The sequence below is a fragment of the Callithrix jacchus genome, chromosome 10, assembly GCF_049354715.1.
Source record: "Callithrix jacchus isolate 240 chromosome 10, calJac240_pri, whole genome shotgun sequence".
NCBI classification, from domain to species: domain Eukaryota; kingdom Metazoa; phylum Chordata; class Mammalia; order Primates; family Cebidae; genus Callithrix; species Callithrix jacchus.
The window spans coordinates 78,647,629-78,664,674 of NC_133511.1; the positions used below are offsets into that span (position 1 = coordinate 78,647,629).

The following is a 17,046-nucleotide window of genomic DNA, read 5'->3' on the forward strand; positions in this document are numbered from 1 at the left end:
AAACCAGAGTTGGGACTGGGGAGTGGAAAAGGAGATGATGGTTGCTGGGTGAGTTGACTAGAAAGCAGCCACCCAGTCTTTGAGAATTGATATCTTAAATAAAACTGTTGAATAATGATTGCATAGAAGGGTCTTTTCTGCTGCTTTTTTTTAAAATGTAGGAAAAAAATTACCCTCTCTTTTTCTTTTTACATTTATTGAGCTTAAGGCTTGCAAAGCTAATGCCTACTCATGGCTGATTACTCTTAGATCAGAGGAGGAAGTGAAACCAAAACTCAGGAGCTCTGATTCTTCTCACTCTGCTAGTACCTGTAAACCAGATTCTTGGTATGAAGGCAGCAGGGTACCACCTCCATTGACCCACTTGGGGGCTTACCTTGGGCTCTATCAGCGCTGTGGAGTCTCAGATCCCTCACCTGTGAAAGGAGAGCAGTACTACCTGTTGGCCTTTTTGGGTTGTTGTGAAACACACATAAGACAGTGTTAGGAGAAGTAAGGTCTGAAGGCTGGGCTTTGGACACAGCTGCTCCTAGGTAAAGGCCTGTTGAGTTGGATGACAGTGAACTTTGCAGCATTTTCTAGCCCCAGAAGTTCAAGAGCAGGACCCTGAGTCTTCTAGGTCCCTGGTATGGCTGAGGATTTCCAGGCAAGAGGGGGCTCTGGGGCCCCTGCTTCCCACCTGCCAGTGGTTCCAGCTCGCCCGTTAACTAAAAGGGAAGTTTTTATTGAGGAAGGGAGGGAGATTTCTTAGTGGCCCAGGTCCAGCCACAGGAAATTTGAGCACCTTGAGCCCTGTCCCCTTGACCTTGGAAATTTAACAGCTTCTTCATTGGTAGAACCTTAGTTATTTGTGTAAAGTGAGCTTGCAGGATTCCGAGGTAGCCACTCAGTTGACCCCTCCTGCCTCCCACCTGGGTGCATGGTGGTATCTGTCACACTTCCCTCAGCTATGAGAAAGTGAGTTTGTATTTTTCTATAGATGCATGCCCTTGTGCATGCATATTTAAATAGCATGTATGTGTGAACATATGTATATATAGTCTGTGCCATATAATGATGTTTCAAAAGTCCATGACAGATCGTATATGCAATAGTGGTCACTTCATAATGGAGCTGAAAAATTGCTATTGCCTGCTGACATCTAATGATCCTGATTCTGTGTGTTGGCCTAGGCTAATGTGTTTGCGTGTGTGTGTGTGTGTGTGTGTGTGTGCGTGTGCGCGCGTGTGGTGTTCCTCCCCACCCAGGAACAGGGTCTTTCTCTGTTGCCCAGGCTGGAGTGTGATCTTGTGATGATAGCTTACTGCAGCCTTGAACTCCTGGGGTCAAGTGATCCTGCTGCTTCAGCCTCTCAAGTAACTGGCATGCACCACCATGCCTGACTGAGTTTTAAATGTTTCTGTGGAGATAGGGTTTTGCTATGTTGCCCAGGCTGGTCTTGAACTCCTGGGCTCAAGAGATCCTTTTGCCCAGGCCTCCTGAGTAGCTGGGATTACATTGTGTGCCACTCTGCCCAACTATGTCTTTGTTTTTGAAAAGTAAAAGAGAAGAAATTTTTTTTAAATAGAAAGCTTATGGAAAAAGCTATAAAGAAAAATATTTTTGTATAGCTGTGTAATGTTCATGTTTTTAAGCTAAGTGTTATTACAAACAAGTCAAAAGTTAAAAAAATTAAAAAGTTTATAAAGTTGCAGTGAGCTAAGGTGGTTTTATAACTGAAAAAAGAAAATTAAAAATAAATTTAGTGTGACCTAAGAGTACATTGTTTATAAAGTCTACAGTAGTGTACAGTAATAGATGAGGCCTTTACATGCACTCATCACTCATTCATTGACTTGCCCAGAGCAACTTCCAGTTCTGCAAGCTTCATTCTAGGAAGTGCCCTATGCAGGTATGCTATTTTAATCTTTTATACCATATTTTTACTGTACCTTTTCTATGTGTAGATATGTTTAGATATACAAATACTTATACCATTGTGTTAAAATTGCCTACAATATTCAATATAGTAACATGCTGTAGAGATCTGTAGCACGGGAACTATAGGCCATAACTCTCCAAAATAGCCTAGATGTGTAGTAGGGTATACCATGTAGGTTTGTGTAAGTGTGCTCTATGATCTTCATCTATGACGACAAAATTGCCTGACATTTTGTTAAGCAACATGTGACTACACGTAAACAGTTGTGCATTCATAGGCATTTACAACTACATATACAGAAGCACACAAACACACAGCTGTATATAATTTTAAAGAATTTGGAAGATCTAAGATTATATTAAAGGTAGTTTAGTCTACTTTTGTGTTGATAAAGTGTTACTGTGCTGTAATTAATTTAGTGAAGGAAATTAAAATGGGGATATGGGGAAAATGTGACTATGCCTAATTGACAAGGATCTGGGGCAGTCCAGAAAAGTATTATGGCCAGGCAGAAGTTGAAACCTTTGAGATGTCTGGCTCAGGACTTTTAAAACCTTTTTTCCAGGTTCGAAATACTGAAGGTTTTCATTCTAAAGGATGAAAAGGATCTTCTTTCTCCATAGCTACCCAGGGAATTGTCTCTTCCTCTCTCCTTTCCCCCAGTTCTTTCTTGGTTCATTCACTCCGAGTCTCATCTGAATTAAGTGTTAGGGGAAGGACTTCCTGCAGGATTTGGGCAAGGAAGACGTGGGAAAAAAAAAAATCTTATCCTACTGCTGTGGTTCTTTGTCATCTCTGGTCCCTGTCCTTGACAGAATCACACGGCTACAAAGTGGTGGAATGTGCATTCCAACCCAGGCCTCTGTGTCATGCTCCCTACCAAGCTCCCAGCTCTTTGGGCGGATCACTGCTTGCCCTCTGTGTCTTCTTTCTTGCTTTGATTTTTTTTTTTTGAGGGCTTACTGTGTGCTGTGCACGGTTCTGGGTTCTGGGTTTATAGCTGTGACCAAGGCAGACGTATGCTTGACTTATGTTGACCACGAGGCGTGCATCCCCTGGTTCCAACACCACCCTGCCCCCCCACGATTTGTGTACATTTGTCTATCACAACAGTTACTGGGTTGCATTTAGAGTTGTCTGTTGGTGTATCTGCCTCTCTCACTGGACTGTGAGATCTTTCAGGGAGGAGTTAGTTACTTACTTCATCTCTCCATCACAGAGCCCTGCCTGAAGTTGGCTGTATGCTTGTTGAAGGCTAGTTGAACAAATGCTTGCATGCCTTTTATGACACACAACTAAATTGTGAGCAATCCAGGTACCTACCACTTTTGTGTCTCAAGCGGTTCTACAGAACTAGTACATAATAGGCCATGTTTTATCCTCTAGCTAGACATCTAGAGAAGTAAATAAGGCTTCAAGTGCTTCATCACTATGTGAATTGTAAAGGCAAATATTTTTTAAAATGTTAATATGATTGAGATAGTTGTTTACTCCGGCAAGGAGTTTGCCTCTTAGAGTCCTTTCTGTGAATCTACATAATGTCCTGAAATTCCAAATGCATCCTTTTCTCTTCCTCTCATTTACTGTTTCTGTTTAAAACCAAAATATGTGGACATGTGTACAGCCTTTTAATACCAAAGGCTTTAGGTTTTCTAGCTTTTGTTTTGTTTTGTTTTTTTTGTCATTGCCCTACCTAGAACACACTATTCAGGAAAGATAGGTGTGCACAGTAGTGGTGTATCTTAAGATGAAAATGAATTTAGCTTTTTAAAGAAAAAAATGTGATTTAAAATGTTATCTGCATTTAAGCTTTTAGATATTTTGCTGAATTCAAAAAGTTGTAAAGTGGGACAGAAATAATCACCTCTCCTCCTTTGAAGATGCAATTTACTAGTGATTGCTCTCAAACCTAAAGAGTGTGCATCTATGAATATTTATTGTATTCTGAGTTTCAGATCCAGGCATAATCCTCAAAGCTTGTGAATGATGCTTGAATATATTAATTAAATTTAGGATTTATATGAATCTTGATGGTCTTATGGAGTACAATAGGCTCCAGCTAGAACTTAAGCTTTTGATTCTTATCCATTCATAAAGAAATCTAGGCAAAGCAGAAATTAACTTTAAAAAAGCAGAGACTGTTTCTTTGAAATGGCCAAATGGATCCTTTTTACTTTAAAAATTTACCTAAAATTTTCTTATAGGATTTTCTTTTGAAAAGTGCCTTTTAAAATAGTTGGACAGAATTGTAATGACTGTCTTTTATTATTTTGTTAGAAATAGTTTGCTTCTTTAGAAGCAAAAATGGTGTTAGAACATTCGTATCTGTATGCATATGTTAAATAGAGTCAATAATACTTTATTGGACTTGATGAAAAATTTAACTCTTGGGCAGTCCAGCTGTGACCCAGCTGTGACTAAGCCAGAAGTCTGTTTGTTCTGGTGGACAGGAGAATGGAGTAGAAATAGAATACTACGCTTTGAGAGCTATCTAAAAAAGTCACGTTTCGGCTTTCTTGTTTTCCGATGAGGAGACGGAGGCCTAGGTTGGGGAAAAAAGGAATTGCTCAAAATTGTTATATTATTGTTTTATCTTATCTTACTTAGCAGAAGTTAGACTCCCCAGACTTTATGTTTATACATCCCCATCTTCGCAGTTCACTTAAGTCCTTCATAAGGATGGTTTGACTAAAATCAATGAAAGACTAAGCAAAAAAGAAAAAAAATGTAATCATCTGCATTTAAAAATGCCCTCTGCATCTCAGCTGCTCTGTCTCAGGTCCCCAGATACCTTTTGCCTGTGATAATTCTTGGTGAACAAATAAGAAATTAGGTTTGTGTGAGGACTTTGCTTACTGATGGAGAATTCAGACAGCTGACAAGCAAATGTATATCCTCTACTTACAGCTGTCCCTTGTCATTTCAGCATTACCTGTATGGAGCTGTTCCGCACTGGATTTGCCCTAAAGCTAGACTTAAGTCATATTGGTAGTCGTTTGTGCTTTTCAGTTGCAGCTCTGTACTCTGGCAGCTTACAGCTTGTGGGGCTCAAGTCTGGATGTGCCTAGCTTATGCATGCCTTTTAGTGTCACTGTTACCATTTGCTCATAATTGGAGGGAAAAAAAGATTTATTTGCTTAGTAGCAAATCAAAAATTCATTTCTCCTATGTGAAACATAAATTAAGAATAAAGTTGGAGGTGTATATAGAGAAGCATTGTAAGGATGGTGTAGTAGTCCATTTTTATGCTGCTAATAAAGGCGTAACAGAGACTGGGTAATTTATAAAGAAAAAGAGGTTTAATGGACTCACCATTCCATGTGTCTGGGGAAGCCTCACAATCATGTCAGAAGACAAAAGGCATGTCTTAAATGGCATCAGGCAAGAGAGAATGAGAACCGAGTGAAAGGGGAAACCCTGTATATAAAACCATCAGATCTCATGAGACATTCACTACCACCGGAGCGGAATAGGGGAAACTGCCTTCATGATTCACTTATCTCTCTCGGGTCTCTCTCACAACACATGGGAATTATGGGAGCTACAATTCAAGATGAGATTTGGGTGGAAGCACAGCTAAACCATATCAGATAGTAAGTAATTTCTAAGGCAGAAATACATAGAATAAATACTATGCATGTACCAGCTGTCTTAAAGAATGTAAAATGGTGTAAGGGAAGAGAAGCAATTACCGCCCCTCTACCTTCTGAGCTGACCCTGAAGTATTGATAAAAATATAGCATCAGTAAAGATTTAGCAGCCTTGAAGAAAGTTTTCTAATTTTAGCCCAAAGAATAGGTATCTGACAAATTGATCAAACTGCATTTTAAACTTTTGTTCCTGTAAAGAGGAAAATACTCCTTTGATATCAAGAGAATTTGAAGAGGTGACATGTCTAAGCCCCCCCTGCACCATGTGTGGCACTGAATCTTAGTTTTAGGATACCAGAAGGCAGGCACAGCTTTAACTCTGTAGGTGTGTAGATTCTGCAAATCACCTTGCCCACAAGTAGATCTCCTTTTTTCTAATAGGGGAGGTGGTGAGACTCTTCCTCTTGATGACTTGGATGCTTTTCCTTTGTTTCAGATGAAAAAATCTTTGAATTTTCTGTTTTTACTTGCCTTGCTAACCACTCCTTAAGACAGCTTGGCATGTGAGCTCTGAAAATCAGAGCAATATTCCAGCCCCTCCCTTTTTAGCAGTTAGTGAATTGATTCTATATTCATTAAAGGTGTTATGTGCCAAGCCAGATCCTAAAGACACACCCCAGTAAGACAGGGTTGCTGCCTTTGGAGTTTGACATTGGAGAAATAGACTTGTTGATGGGCAGTTTCAGAGGTGCTCTGATGCAAGGGCATGGTGCTGTGGAAGCAGGCACAGGACCACTCAGTCTGACTTAGGTATCCGGGAAGGCTTCATGGAGAAAATGATAGCTCTGTTGAGATGGGAAGACACCTGAAAGGATACAAGGGGTGACTGCGTGTATGTGTGAAGCATCTATTGGAATATGAGTGGTGCAGCACTGAGTGTTATGTTTAGATTACACTGTGGGTATAATTTGACTTGGTCTGACTGCTTTGTTTTGAGGTCTCATTCTGTCTGTCTTACCAATCAATCAGTCATCTAATCTGTCATCTCTCTACGGTCTGTCTTTTTAATTGTGGTAAAGTACACGTAACATAAAAGTTACCTTCTTCATTTTTAAGTATACAGTTCAGTGGTATTAAGTACATTGACATTGTTTTGCTATCATCAGCACCATCTATGCACAGAGCTCTTTTTATCTGCAAAACTGAAAAGGTATCTATTAAACAACTCTCCATTCCTTCCTCCTTCTCCTAGCCCCTATAAACCACGATTCTACTTTCTGTCTTCGAATTTGACTACTCCAGGTACCTCCTATGAGTGGAATCCTACTGTATTTGTCCTTTTGTGACTGGCTTATTTCACTTAGCATAACCTGCTCAAGATTTATTCTTGCTGTCATGGGGGTCAGAATTGCCTTCCTTTTCAAGGCTGAATAATATTCAAGGTCCTATTTTATTAAAACCTCAAGTATATGTAAAATGCTAATGAACACATTAACGAGCTCTGTATTACCTTTACTGATAAGTCATTCATTCATTTGTCCCTCCCTCCCTCTGTTATTGATTATATGTTAGATGCCAGACATTGGGCTAGTCACTGCAGATACAAAGAACACTTTTATCTATCTCCCACCCAAAATATTAATCCATTAGGGAGAGAAGCCCAATGAGTTATTAAAAAATATTAGTGAAAAAGTAGTTGTATGTATAAAGTTCTGTGGGACTTAACAGGTAACACAAACAAAAGCTGCATGGGAAAGCCAAAGAAAGCTTTACCAAAGAGGTAGCAATTGAATTGGCCTCTGAAGTATTTGTGGGAGCTTTATAGGTGGTGAGGAAAGGCATTTCAGACAAGAGGAACAGCATAGCAGTGGCTTGGGAGTCTTGTCTGTACACATAGGCAGTGTTATGTGGTGGTTATCAATTAAACTCTGGAGTCAGACTGTCTGGATTTAAATCCTGGCTCTTTCACTTCTCTGAGTGATGAGGCCATTTATTTTCTTTCCATGCCTTAGTCTCCTCATCTCTAAAATAAGAATAACAGTAGTACTTTTCTCATAGTATTGTTATGGACATTAAATAAGTCAAGACATACAAAGTGCTTAGAACAGAGCCAGCTACAGAATATATACTCTATAAGTGTAGCTACTGTGATTATTGCTACTGTAATGTTTGAGGGAATATCAAGTCATTTGGTCTACCTAAAATAGGCTATAATGTGTGTATGTGAAAACTGTCACTAGACATAAAGTGGCGTGTTAGTCTGTTTTCACAGTGCTATGAAGTGCTATCATACCTGACCCTGGGTAATTTATAAAGAAAAGAGGTTTAATTGACTCACAGTTCTCATGATTAGGGAGGCCTCAGGAAATAAGGCAGAAGACAAAACAGGTACGCCTTCCATGGCGGCAGGAGAGAGAAGTGAGTGCTGAGCAAAGGGGGAAGCCCCTTATAAAACCATTGGAACTTGTGAGAACTCACTATTACGAGAACAGCATGAGGGTAACTGCTCCCATGATTCAGTTACCTCCCACCAGGTTCCTTCTAGAACACATGGGGATTATGGGAACTATAAGATGAGATTTGGGTGGAGACACAGCCAAACTGTATCAGTTGGAGATTGCCTGGGTGGATCCTGATGATAAAGTATTCAAGTATCCCCACGTTTGTGACTTCTAATCTTTCTTTTTGTATTCAAGTTCTTGAATAACTGTACTTGTAACTGATGTATATTAAATTTTCTTTTTAAAAATATTGGAATCCTTTCTTAAAAATTGCAAAAACAACAGAACATGAAAAAAAACTGTGATGTCATTGTGCTGACCTAGTAACTATCTCCTTTTTATTTTCACTTTGTGTAGCTATATGCATCAAACTAGTTATAATCATTATATAATTTTGCTTTGCTTTTAAAAATTCATATTCTTTGAGAAATTCTCCCTTATGTTTTAGTTAATTTTAATTATTCTTCTAAATGAATGCCCAGTTTTCTTTGCATTCATGTAGTTTTTTTTAAGTCTTTTTTTATTGTATTATAGTTGGTTTTTATAATCTGCATATTTGTGCTCATAATTTTTATCTTCTAATGAATTTTCTCTTTTTGATAAATTTTTAGGGTTAGGATTGCTAGTTCAGAGGTTTTAAGCCTTTTGAGGTTCCCAATAAATGTAGCTAATTGGATTTTCATATCCACACCACCACCAGGATATTTTCTATGTCATATTCACTAGAGATGTGATTAGAGCCTTTAAAGATTTGCTGAATAAGAGGTTGAAAATAACACCTTGAGTTTGCTTGAATTTGACATTTTTCTGCCTTTTCTTCCCATAAGCATATGGGAAAATATGACCATGTATATTTTCCTATATGCTTATTCTCCTCTTTAATTGTCTATTCATCTCCCCTTTCTGCTTGTGTTCTTGACTTTTTCCAATATAAATTTGAATTGTTTATTTACCTTATTAGTTTTGTGTTGGAGAAAAGTACAGGTGCAGGATATTAACGAGAAGATCAAAAAGCCCTTTTTTCCCCCTGCCCTGCAGTAGCAAGACTCTCATCCTTGGATTTGTGGTTCTGGGAAAGCAGAAAGAAGCACAAGCTTTTGCCATGCGCCAGCACTCCTGGGATCACAGTGGACAGAGTCTGGACTCTCCAACAGCCTTGTTTTTCAGCTGTATTGCTTTTTGGCAGAAAAATCATGTGGGTGTCAGTTAACTCAGCTCTAGGCTAACTGTGTGCACACTTGGTTTAGAGGGCCTGGCCAGCTCCTCACATCCCATGAGCACCTGGTATGGAGCCAGCACACAGTAGGCAATTCGTTTTCACCCACCATAGATCAGATGTTGGAATGCACCTTTCTGACATCTTCATTTGCCTCTGGTCCCCCTACAGCCTCACTGTTTTAGGAGGTCTTCTAGCTATTCTTTGATTACCTCTAGTGATGGAAGGTTTACTCTTTCACAAATACATTTAGACCTTGAGCTCAAGGAGATGAATCTGGGTTTGAATTTCAGCTTGACCACTGACTAGTGGCATGATTCTGGACAAATTACTTAATATTTCTAAATGTCATTTTCTTTATTTGAATAACAGAGATAGTAATATTACATTTCTACCTCTTACAGTTATGATGAGGATTAAGTGAAATAATAAAAGTAAAGTTCTGGACTCTAAAGAAGTCAAACTCATAAAAGTAGAGGGTAGAATGGTTGTTACCAGATGTTCCGGGGGGTGAGTGGGTGAGTGGGTGGGTAGGGAAAGGGGAGGTTAGTCAAAGCGTAAAGTTTCTGTTAGGAAGAATAAATTCTGGTGCAATAACATGGTGACTGTAGTTAACAATAATGTGTGGTATATTTTGAAATAGCAAAAAAGAGAAGAACTTAAATATTCTTACCACAAAGAAATGATACCCATTGGAGGTGACGGATATGTTAATTCATCAGACTGGATCATTCTGGACATGTTAATTCATCAGATTGAATCATTCCACAATGTATACCTGCATGGAAATAAATCAGGCTAGGCCCAAAGGTGCTTGGAAAGTGTCATATTAGAATTTAGGGTTATCTATTTAGAAAGCGCTGAGACATGTTCATACATGTATATCCCATAAACATACACCCCATAAACATATACAATTATTATTTGTCAATCAAAAATAAAATAAAACTTTAAAAAAGTGAAGTCTTGATCCCTGTTCCTCACATAGTGTCAAATAAATGCTAGCTGTGAATATTAACTGTATTTACTATTAACAAGGTGTATTTCCTTAAACTTTTGCCATCTATTAGAATCTCACTGATTTGGCTGGCACAGAAACCACAGCTCAGCCTCCAGCTCTTATAGTAGCCTGGAATTTGGAATATATTCTTCTGTAATGGAGATATGGGAGGGTATTGTCTTTGAGCTGATTCCAAAGTGGGCCATGGTCCAGCTGTGGGGCTGGGCAGTGCTATAATATGTCCAGGCTAGCACCTTCTTGGTTTTCAAAGTCCAATTATAGAGACCTCTTGTTTGTCCTTCTCTTTCTCAGCTGGTGTTCTTGTCTTGGCATCCCTAATAGAAGATGGTTTAAAAAAATTTGGAGGAAATGAAACTCTGTTCCACATACTAGTTACCTGTTCCCCTTCACAGAAAAAGGCTTAGTTTAGCAAAGAGAATTAAAGGTAGAAATTATGCTTCTAAAGGCATAGCAATATATGTCTAGCTCATTGACAGCACTCAATAAATGTTGCTTTTATTAGTATTACAGGTAAGCCAATACGAGGGTAACCTGGGCACAGGGTAGGCAGGACGTGACTCTTCTCTTATCCCCAGACTTAGTATTTCAGTATTTTGCTGAGAATCTGGTTGATGATCTGAAAGTTCCTCTAAGCCTCCTGGGTGATCTAAGCAGATAGCTTTTATCCTTGGGGAACCATTGTAACTGGTATTAGTACTAGGTTCATGAATCTTACGATTATGGAGTTCAGCTTAGTCCAGCATAACTCACTATGCTTTGTAGAGAATAACTTAGCAGGAACAGCCCCCTGATAGGTAGTTGTTTCCTAATAATTGTTAATTTTGGTTTAACAACCAAAGTATTAGGGAATCTGGTGACTTTAAGAAATAGTATTAAAGTGGTGGTAATTAAGATTTTAAAAGTTGCCTCTATGACAAATGAAATAGATTTAAGCTGGGGGGAAATGGTTACCCATCAACACGGGTGGTATTTAGAATATTTAACAACCAGAAAGCACTGCAGCCCCCCAGATGTGCCAGACACCTATTCTTGTTGAATAGTGAGGAGGCCTTGGGGTACTACGCGGAGACAGAGCATTGGGGAGGGGGGTTTGGGGCACTGACTCTTTCCATGCTCTTATGGAAGTATTTCAGTATTTTAAACAACTGGTATAGCTGAACAAGTCGGGTACTGGAGATGGTGTAGGAGTGTCTGAAACTGGCAGATATTCAGAGGTGTTGATAGATTCTTCACTTGTCTTCTTTAATTCATTGCTGAGAGAAAGTTAGTTGTGCTAAGCCCGATTATCCCCAAAGGCGCTTGGAAAGTGTCACATTGGAATTTAGGTTTGTCTATTTAGAAAGCACTGAGACATGTCCATTTATTCGGAAAATACTGACTGTGTATGCAGTGTGAGAGGTCCCCAGTCTGTATTGGTGGCCTTGAAATTGTTCCTGCTCTTTTACTATAGGCTAGGAATCTGTCCTTGAGAAAGGATTACCAGGATGTTTGCTGCAACAGTGAAAAGCTTGGCAAAATCTCAATGTGCAGGCATGGGGAAAGAGCTAAGTCACAGCATATCCTCCACCCAGAATATTATGTACCTCTTAAATATCACAGATACAAATAAGTTTTCAGGACATAGGAACTAATTCTGACTGAAATGTTAGGTGGGCAACAAAAACCTAAAGGAATGATTAGTGTAAGGACATCAAAATGCATGGTTAGCACTGATTATTATTTGATGGTGGAATATGGGTAAAGTTAATTTTCTTTATGGATATTTCTATGTGTTTCACTTTTTTGGGTCATCTGTGGGTATTAACTTTATAACTAGAGGTGTTCCAGAAGTATTTTTTTAAAACCTGATAAAAAATTTAAAAATTATTGTGTAATTAGTGAGTGGGTGAACATGATGTTGGATTTAAACTTGGAGAAGCACATTTGGAGGTTGTATTTATCTCCTGTAAAGAAAGCTGCTGACTCGGTGGGATAAAAATAAGAGGCCTTGGTCAGCCTCCTGGCGTTGAGGCACCCGGCTCTCCTAGGCTTCCAGACTGCTGGTTCCGAGAGGCCCTAATGGGCTTGTTGAAAGGCTCTACTTGGCTTCTTATTAATGTCCCTCCCTGAGCAGCGCTCTGCTCTGCTGGCTAACCTTGTCAGAAGGTTACCCACCGCTCTCCAGGGCTCGGCTAATTTTAAACCTGGTCAGGCAGTGTGGTGGCATTGCTCTGCAGAGACATGAACAGCTCACTGGGTGACACCGCTGGGGAAAGATGAGTTGAGTCCACGTTTTTTTCTCATTCTCCTGTAAGTGACCAGGCACGCTGAACAAGCAAAGAGAGCTGGGATAATAATGAGAGCTTTTATGGTAAAAACCGGGATTATTAAAGATCTTTTAGTAATGTCAATGCTGGTTGATAATTGCACGTTGTGATATGCCCTGCATGAACTGCGTTAATTCTGACCACACTGGGAGTAGCAAGGTGAATGAGATCCTCTCTTCTGGGAACTAGGCTTTGGCTGCTTTTAAAGACGGAATGAAACTACAGCGAATTTCACTATTTATATGGTATTCTTTTAAATTTTCAGAACTGAAAGTCCACTGGTGATACGTTCTTCTATGAAGTTTTTGATCAATTTGGGAGAGGGCTATTTCTGAAAAGCTAAAAAATAATCAAAAAATACAGAATCGTTGCCTGTTTGCATGTCAACTGCTGGTCTGGCTACCACTAAAATTGTCATTTTAAAGGCTATTTTTCTTTTTTGAGTTTTTGCAATAGAGTCTTGTTCAGAATACAGCTGTGTCTTATACATGCAACCCTGTATTGTAAAATGAAGCGTAAATCGATAACTGCAAAATAATGTGACAATTTAGAACCTTTTCCTTATCAAAATTAATTATTTTTTAAAAACTTAGCCCATATTTTTCGCTTAGAATTTTTTTGTCTGTCTGCCTTTCAACACCTTCAGGTTGTGAATCTAAATGTGCCTATTAGAGTTGGCTCTGTCTTCTCCTGCCAAGGCATTCACAGCTTCTTTGGCACATAGGGATTATAATGGGAAACCCAGTCCACCCAGTGGATGGCCTGTTCTTGAGGCTTACCTGCCTGGAGAAGTGTATCTTTTCTTGTAGCTGGGCCTATATCCACCCACTCATAAAACAGTTGCTAGGAGCAAATTAAAGAGACATTGTGTATGGAGTAAACCAAGATGAAAGAACAATAGATGGAGAATCAATACCCTGTTAACTCCCTATGGTGATTGAAGTTAACTTTATTTGAAATATCTAGGCTGGGCCAGACCACATCAAGCTAGCAGCATTCTTGCACGAGAGTAGCACGGGAGTGAACTTTGATTTCATTTTAGGGAAGAAGAAAAAATAATGAATAAATGCTTTTTATTAGCCTCCTCCCCCCCCCCCCCCCCCCCCCGCTTGAAGTCCTACCTCTTCTACAATAAACCTAATTAGCTTTGACATGTTTGGATGTAGTTTTGAGAAAATTAAAGCTGAGTAATATTAGGAATTTGTTGAGTGGAAATACTTGTTAAAACCTTCATTGACCCAAATCTGACTTTTATACATGGTATTAAATAAGCAAACTAAAGAAAACTTCATCTCCGTCTTGCCCTAAAATAATATTTTTAAAAGCACATTCAGAGTTGTTAAGTATAATATAAATATGTTACTCTGATTGGATACTAAATGATTTACTGAAGAGGCTGTGGTGGTGATACTGAGTGTAGTTATGAATTTAATGTTCATTTCTTAAAAACCAAGTCCTCTTTGACACATGTTCAAAGGTCTTGCTTTTTTTTTTTTCCTTCTCCTGGGCTTCTCTTTCTCACCTCTGGGACACTTGGCCTGAATGCCTGGTTTAGGCAGGCCCACTGTTATTTTTGTGGTAACCTGATACTTTGGGCCAAGCGCAGCCCCCAGGCCCCTGTGGGAGGTGAACTGGCTGAGAGCTGAAGGGGCGGGCTCCAGGCTGCATTCTCCCAGGATGAGCTGCTGCTGAAGCAGGCTGGGCTGAGGGCTGTGGGCCGGCTGCAGCAGTGACTGAGATGCCACAGACCCGAGGAGGGGGATGGGGATCACCACTGAAGACCTCAGAGTGTGGCTCAGCAGGTAGCAGGCCCTGCCTGGGGTTAAAGGAAGGCAGAGTTGGTTGTTGAGGCTACAAACCAGGTAGTCAGGGTGTTTGTAAACCTGAGGAAGGTTTTATTGAGGCCGGCGAGTCTTCTATTTCACTCTATGGTTCTAGTCTAAGGTATGCCTGAGGCCCCTTGTAATTCCTTAGACAATGATGTATTTCTTAAGAAATCATCAAAATTTTATTAATATTTTAGGTTAAAATAAAGCAAATGCTTATTTGTTGCTGGGCTTGGGGTGCAGAAATGAATGGGAAATAGTGCCTGCCTTCGAAAATTTGCAGTATAGCAGGGAAGAAGGTGGATTTATTATTATTACTGTTAACATTCTTAATTTTAAAACTTTTTTGAGACTGAGTCTTGTCTTAATTAAATATTAATTAAAAAATTCTTTTGAGACAAAGTCACCAAGGCTGGAGTGCAGTGGTGTAGTCTTGGCTCACTGCAACTTTGCCTCCCAGGTTCAAGTGATTTCCCTGCCTCAGCCTCCCAAGTGGCTGGGATTACAGGTGCTTGCCACCATGCCGGGCTAATGTTTTCTATTTTTAGTAGAGATGGGCTTTCACTAAGTTGGCCAGGCTGGTCTTGAACTCCTGACCTCAAGTGATCTGCCCGCCTAGGATTGATCCTCCCAAAGTGCTAGGATTACAAGTGTGAGCCACCACGCCTGGCCTATTAGTTTTGTTGATCAACTATTTGAGAACCTACGGTGGCACAGTTAAGACATACTACCTATGGTAATCTCTAAGCATTTAGATAAGACAATATATGCATTGACTGTTGATGATTGAGATATTCTGTTAATACTTCTCACGGATCGTCTCGTTTAGTCTTTACAGCAGGTGGCTAATATTGTTACTTCCAGTTTACATGAAACACAGGCACAGGTAGTAAGTGGAGGAATAAAAATTCAATCTCTTTGGGTTTCTAAAGCTCAATATTCTCTTTATGTATATGTAACTACTCTGCCATATGAATTCTCCAGGTGCCCAAGGTGATCCCTGCAATTCTTAAGTACCTACCAAGGACAATATTAGCAAATGGTTTGTGAGTTCCAGCAATCCGTCAGGTATTGGGATAGCCCCAGGCACCTGAGGGAGTGGCGTAGGCAGCCAGCTGTGTCGGGGCTTCTTGGAGTGCATGTGCAGCTAGAATGTTGGGGTCCTGGATGGGTGGCTGGAGGAGCAGGCTGAGAACAGCTATGAAAGGCCAGGGTATCTCATAACGCAGTTGAGTCCTGAGTGATTAGGGATCCGCTGAATGACTTCGAGTGTATGATAAAAGTCCTATTTGCATTTTAGGGAAACCTTTCTGACTGCAGGATAGTATAGGAGAGACTTGCTAAAAATAGGTTTCTTGGGATTCTGATTCGTTATTTCTGGCATCAAAGCTGGGAATCTCTGTTTAAGAAGCCACCTTTATCATCCTGTGTAACCAGGCTTGGGGACCAGGTTGTTGGCAGTAGTGAGAGTATGGGGAGACAAGGGACAGCTCACCTCTGGCAGAGGGCTGAGGCAGAGATGGTATGGTCCTTTCCTTGAGACAGGAGCAAAGTTAGTAGAGTAGAGAGGAGCAGAGGGGATCCAGGGGGACTAGGGGGTCAAGTGGACATTCTTGGTGATCATTTAGATAAGGAGGGAAGTGGGGGAACCTAGGATAAGACCCTCCCTTTGGATGTTGTTCCAGCCAGTTTATCTGAGAAACAGGATCTCTGAGAGGAGGCTGTGGGATTGGGTTATTTCTCCAAGGACCCGGGAGTACGTTTGGATTTTCATGGGGCTTTTACAGGTAGATCTTTCATTAGCAATGTGACTTTGAAGGTGTCAAGGACCAGTGTGCTGGAACTGTATATGTGAAGATTTGCGCTGGTTCGTTTTGCCTGTGGGGGATTTCTGACTCTCTCTACAGAGAGTCACTGTTAGGCAGTTGGACTGATAGGGAATCTGCCCCTGGAAGTCTTTCCCAGAGGGAGGGTTTTAGGGGCCATTTGTAGGTATAATTGGAAATGGATTACATTTTAATAAATGTAGGGGGCTGAGGGCTCATCTTGTTTCTCTACCAGGTTTAACAGAATCTGTAGAAGGATGTAGCCTTGGAAGGAAATATATTACCCACCCAACTTTGGCACCCTGCCCCCACCCCACCTTTTTTCCCTAAAGAAACTTTTGCGTGTGTGCTGGGGAGCTGTAGAAATGTAGATTGGATCAAGATGTGGCCTTTGCATATTTGATTGAATTTAGTGGAGTCCTTTGCTGGGATATGTCAGAGGGGTGGGAGAGGAGACTGCTGGCTGGAGAGGGCTCACAGCACCCTGGGCCGTGGGAAGTGAAGGCAGGAGAAGGCAGGCCTGATGTCAGACAGGAGTGCATCAGCATTTCTGTCCATACCTCTCTTAGACTGGGGATCTTGCCCCCACTGAGTTCCCTTGCAGTGCTTGTGGACGTTTCAGAGCTGGTCCTGTGTCCACAGCAGGTGCTTCAGTAATATTTGTTAATTTCAATGAGTGACTTAATTGTCTGAGGGGGGAACAGTAGTTATTCACTTATCTTGCCTCAGCCAGTCTTCAACCAAAGTGCCAAGATTTTTTCTCTTGCTGAACTTGAACTGGATGTAAACCAAGGACCAGGTTTACATTTGGAGGATGGGGTGCGGGTGGGGCTTTAATT

The 17,046-nt window shown here is 40.4% G+C and overlaps 1 protein-coding gene across 13 annotated transcripts in view; it reads left to right on the forward strand.

Annotated features, from left to right (window-relative positions):
* Positions 1–17,046, forward strand: part of TEAD1 (TEA domain transcription factor 1) — a 273,925-nt gene that overhangs the window by 60,038 nt on the left and 196,841 nt on the right. For 4 of the 13 annotated variants that reach the window (XM_078340547.1, XM_054242106.2, XM_078340549.1 and 1 more), the window contains exon 1: positions 12,439–12,599. The exons of 6 other annotated variants lie outside the window; for them this stretch is intronic. In XM_078340547.1, the coding sequence (XP_078196673.1) occupies positions 12,585–12,599 (15 nt within the window). In that variant the 5' untranslated portion in view covers positions 12,439–12,584. Of the gene's footprint in view, positions 1–12,438; positions 12,600–17,046 lie in introns of those variants that run through there. 3 more of the 13 variants (XM_078340552.1, XM_054242109.2, XM_078340554.1) reach the window with 1 other exon arrangement.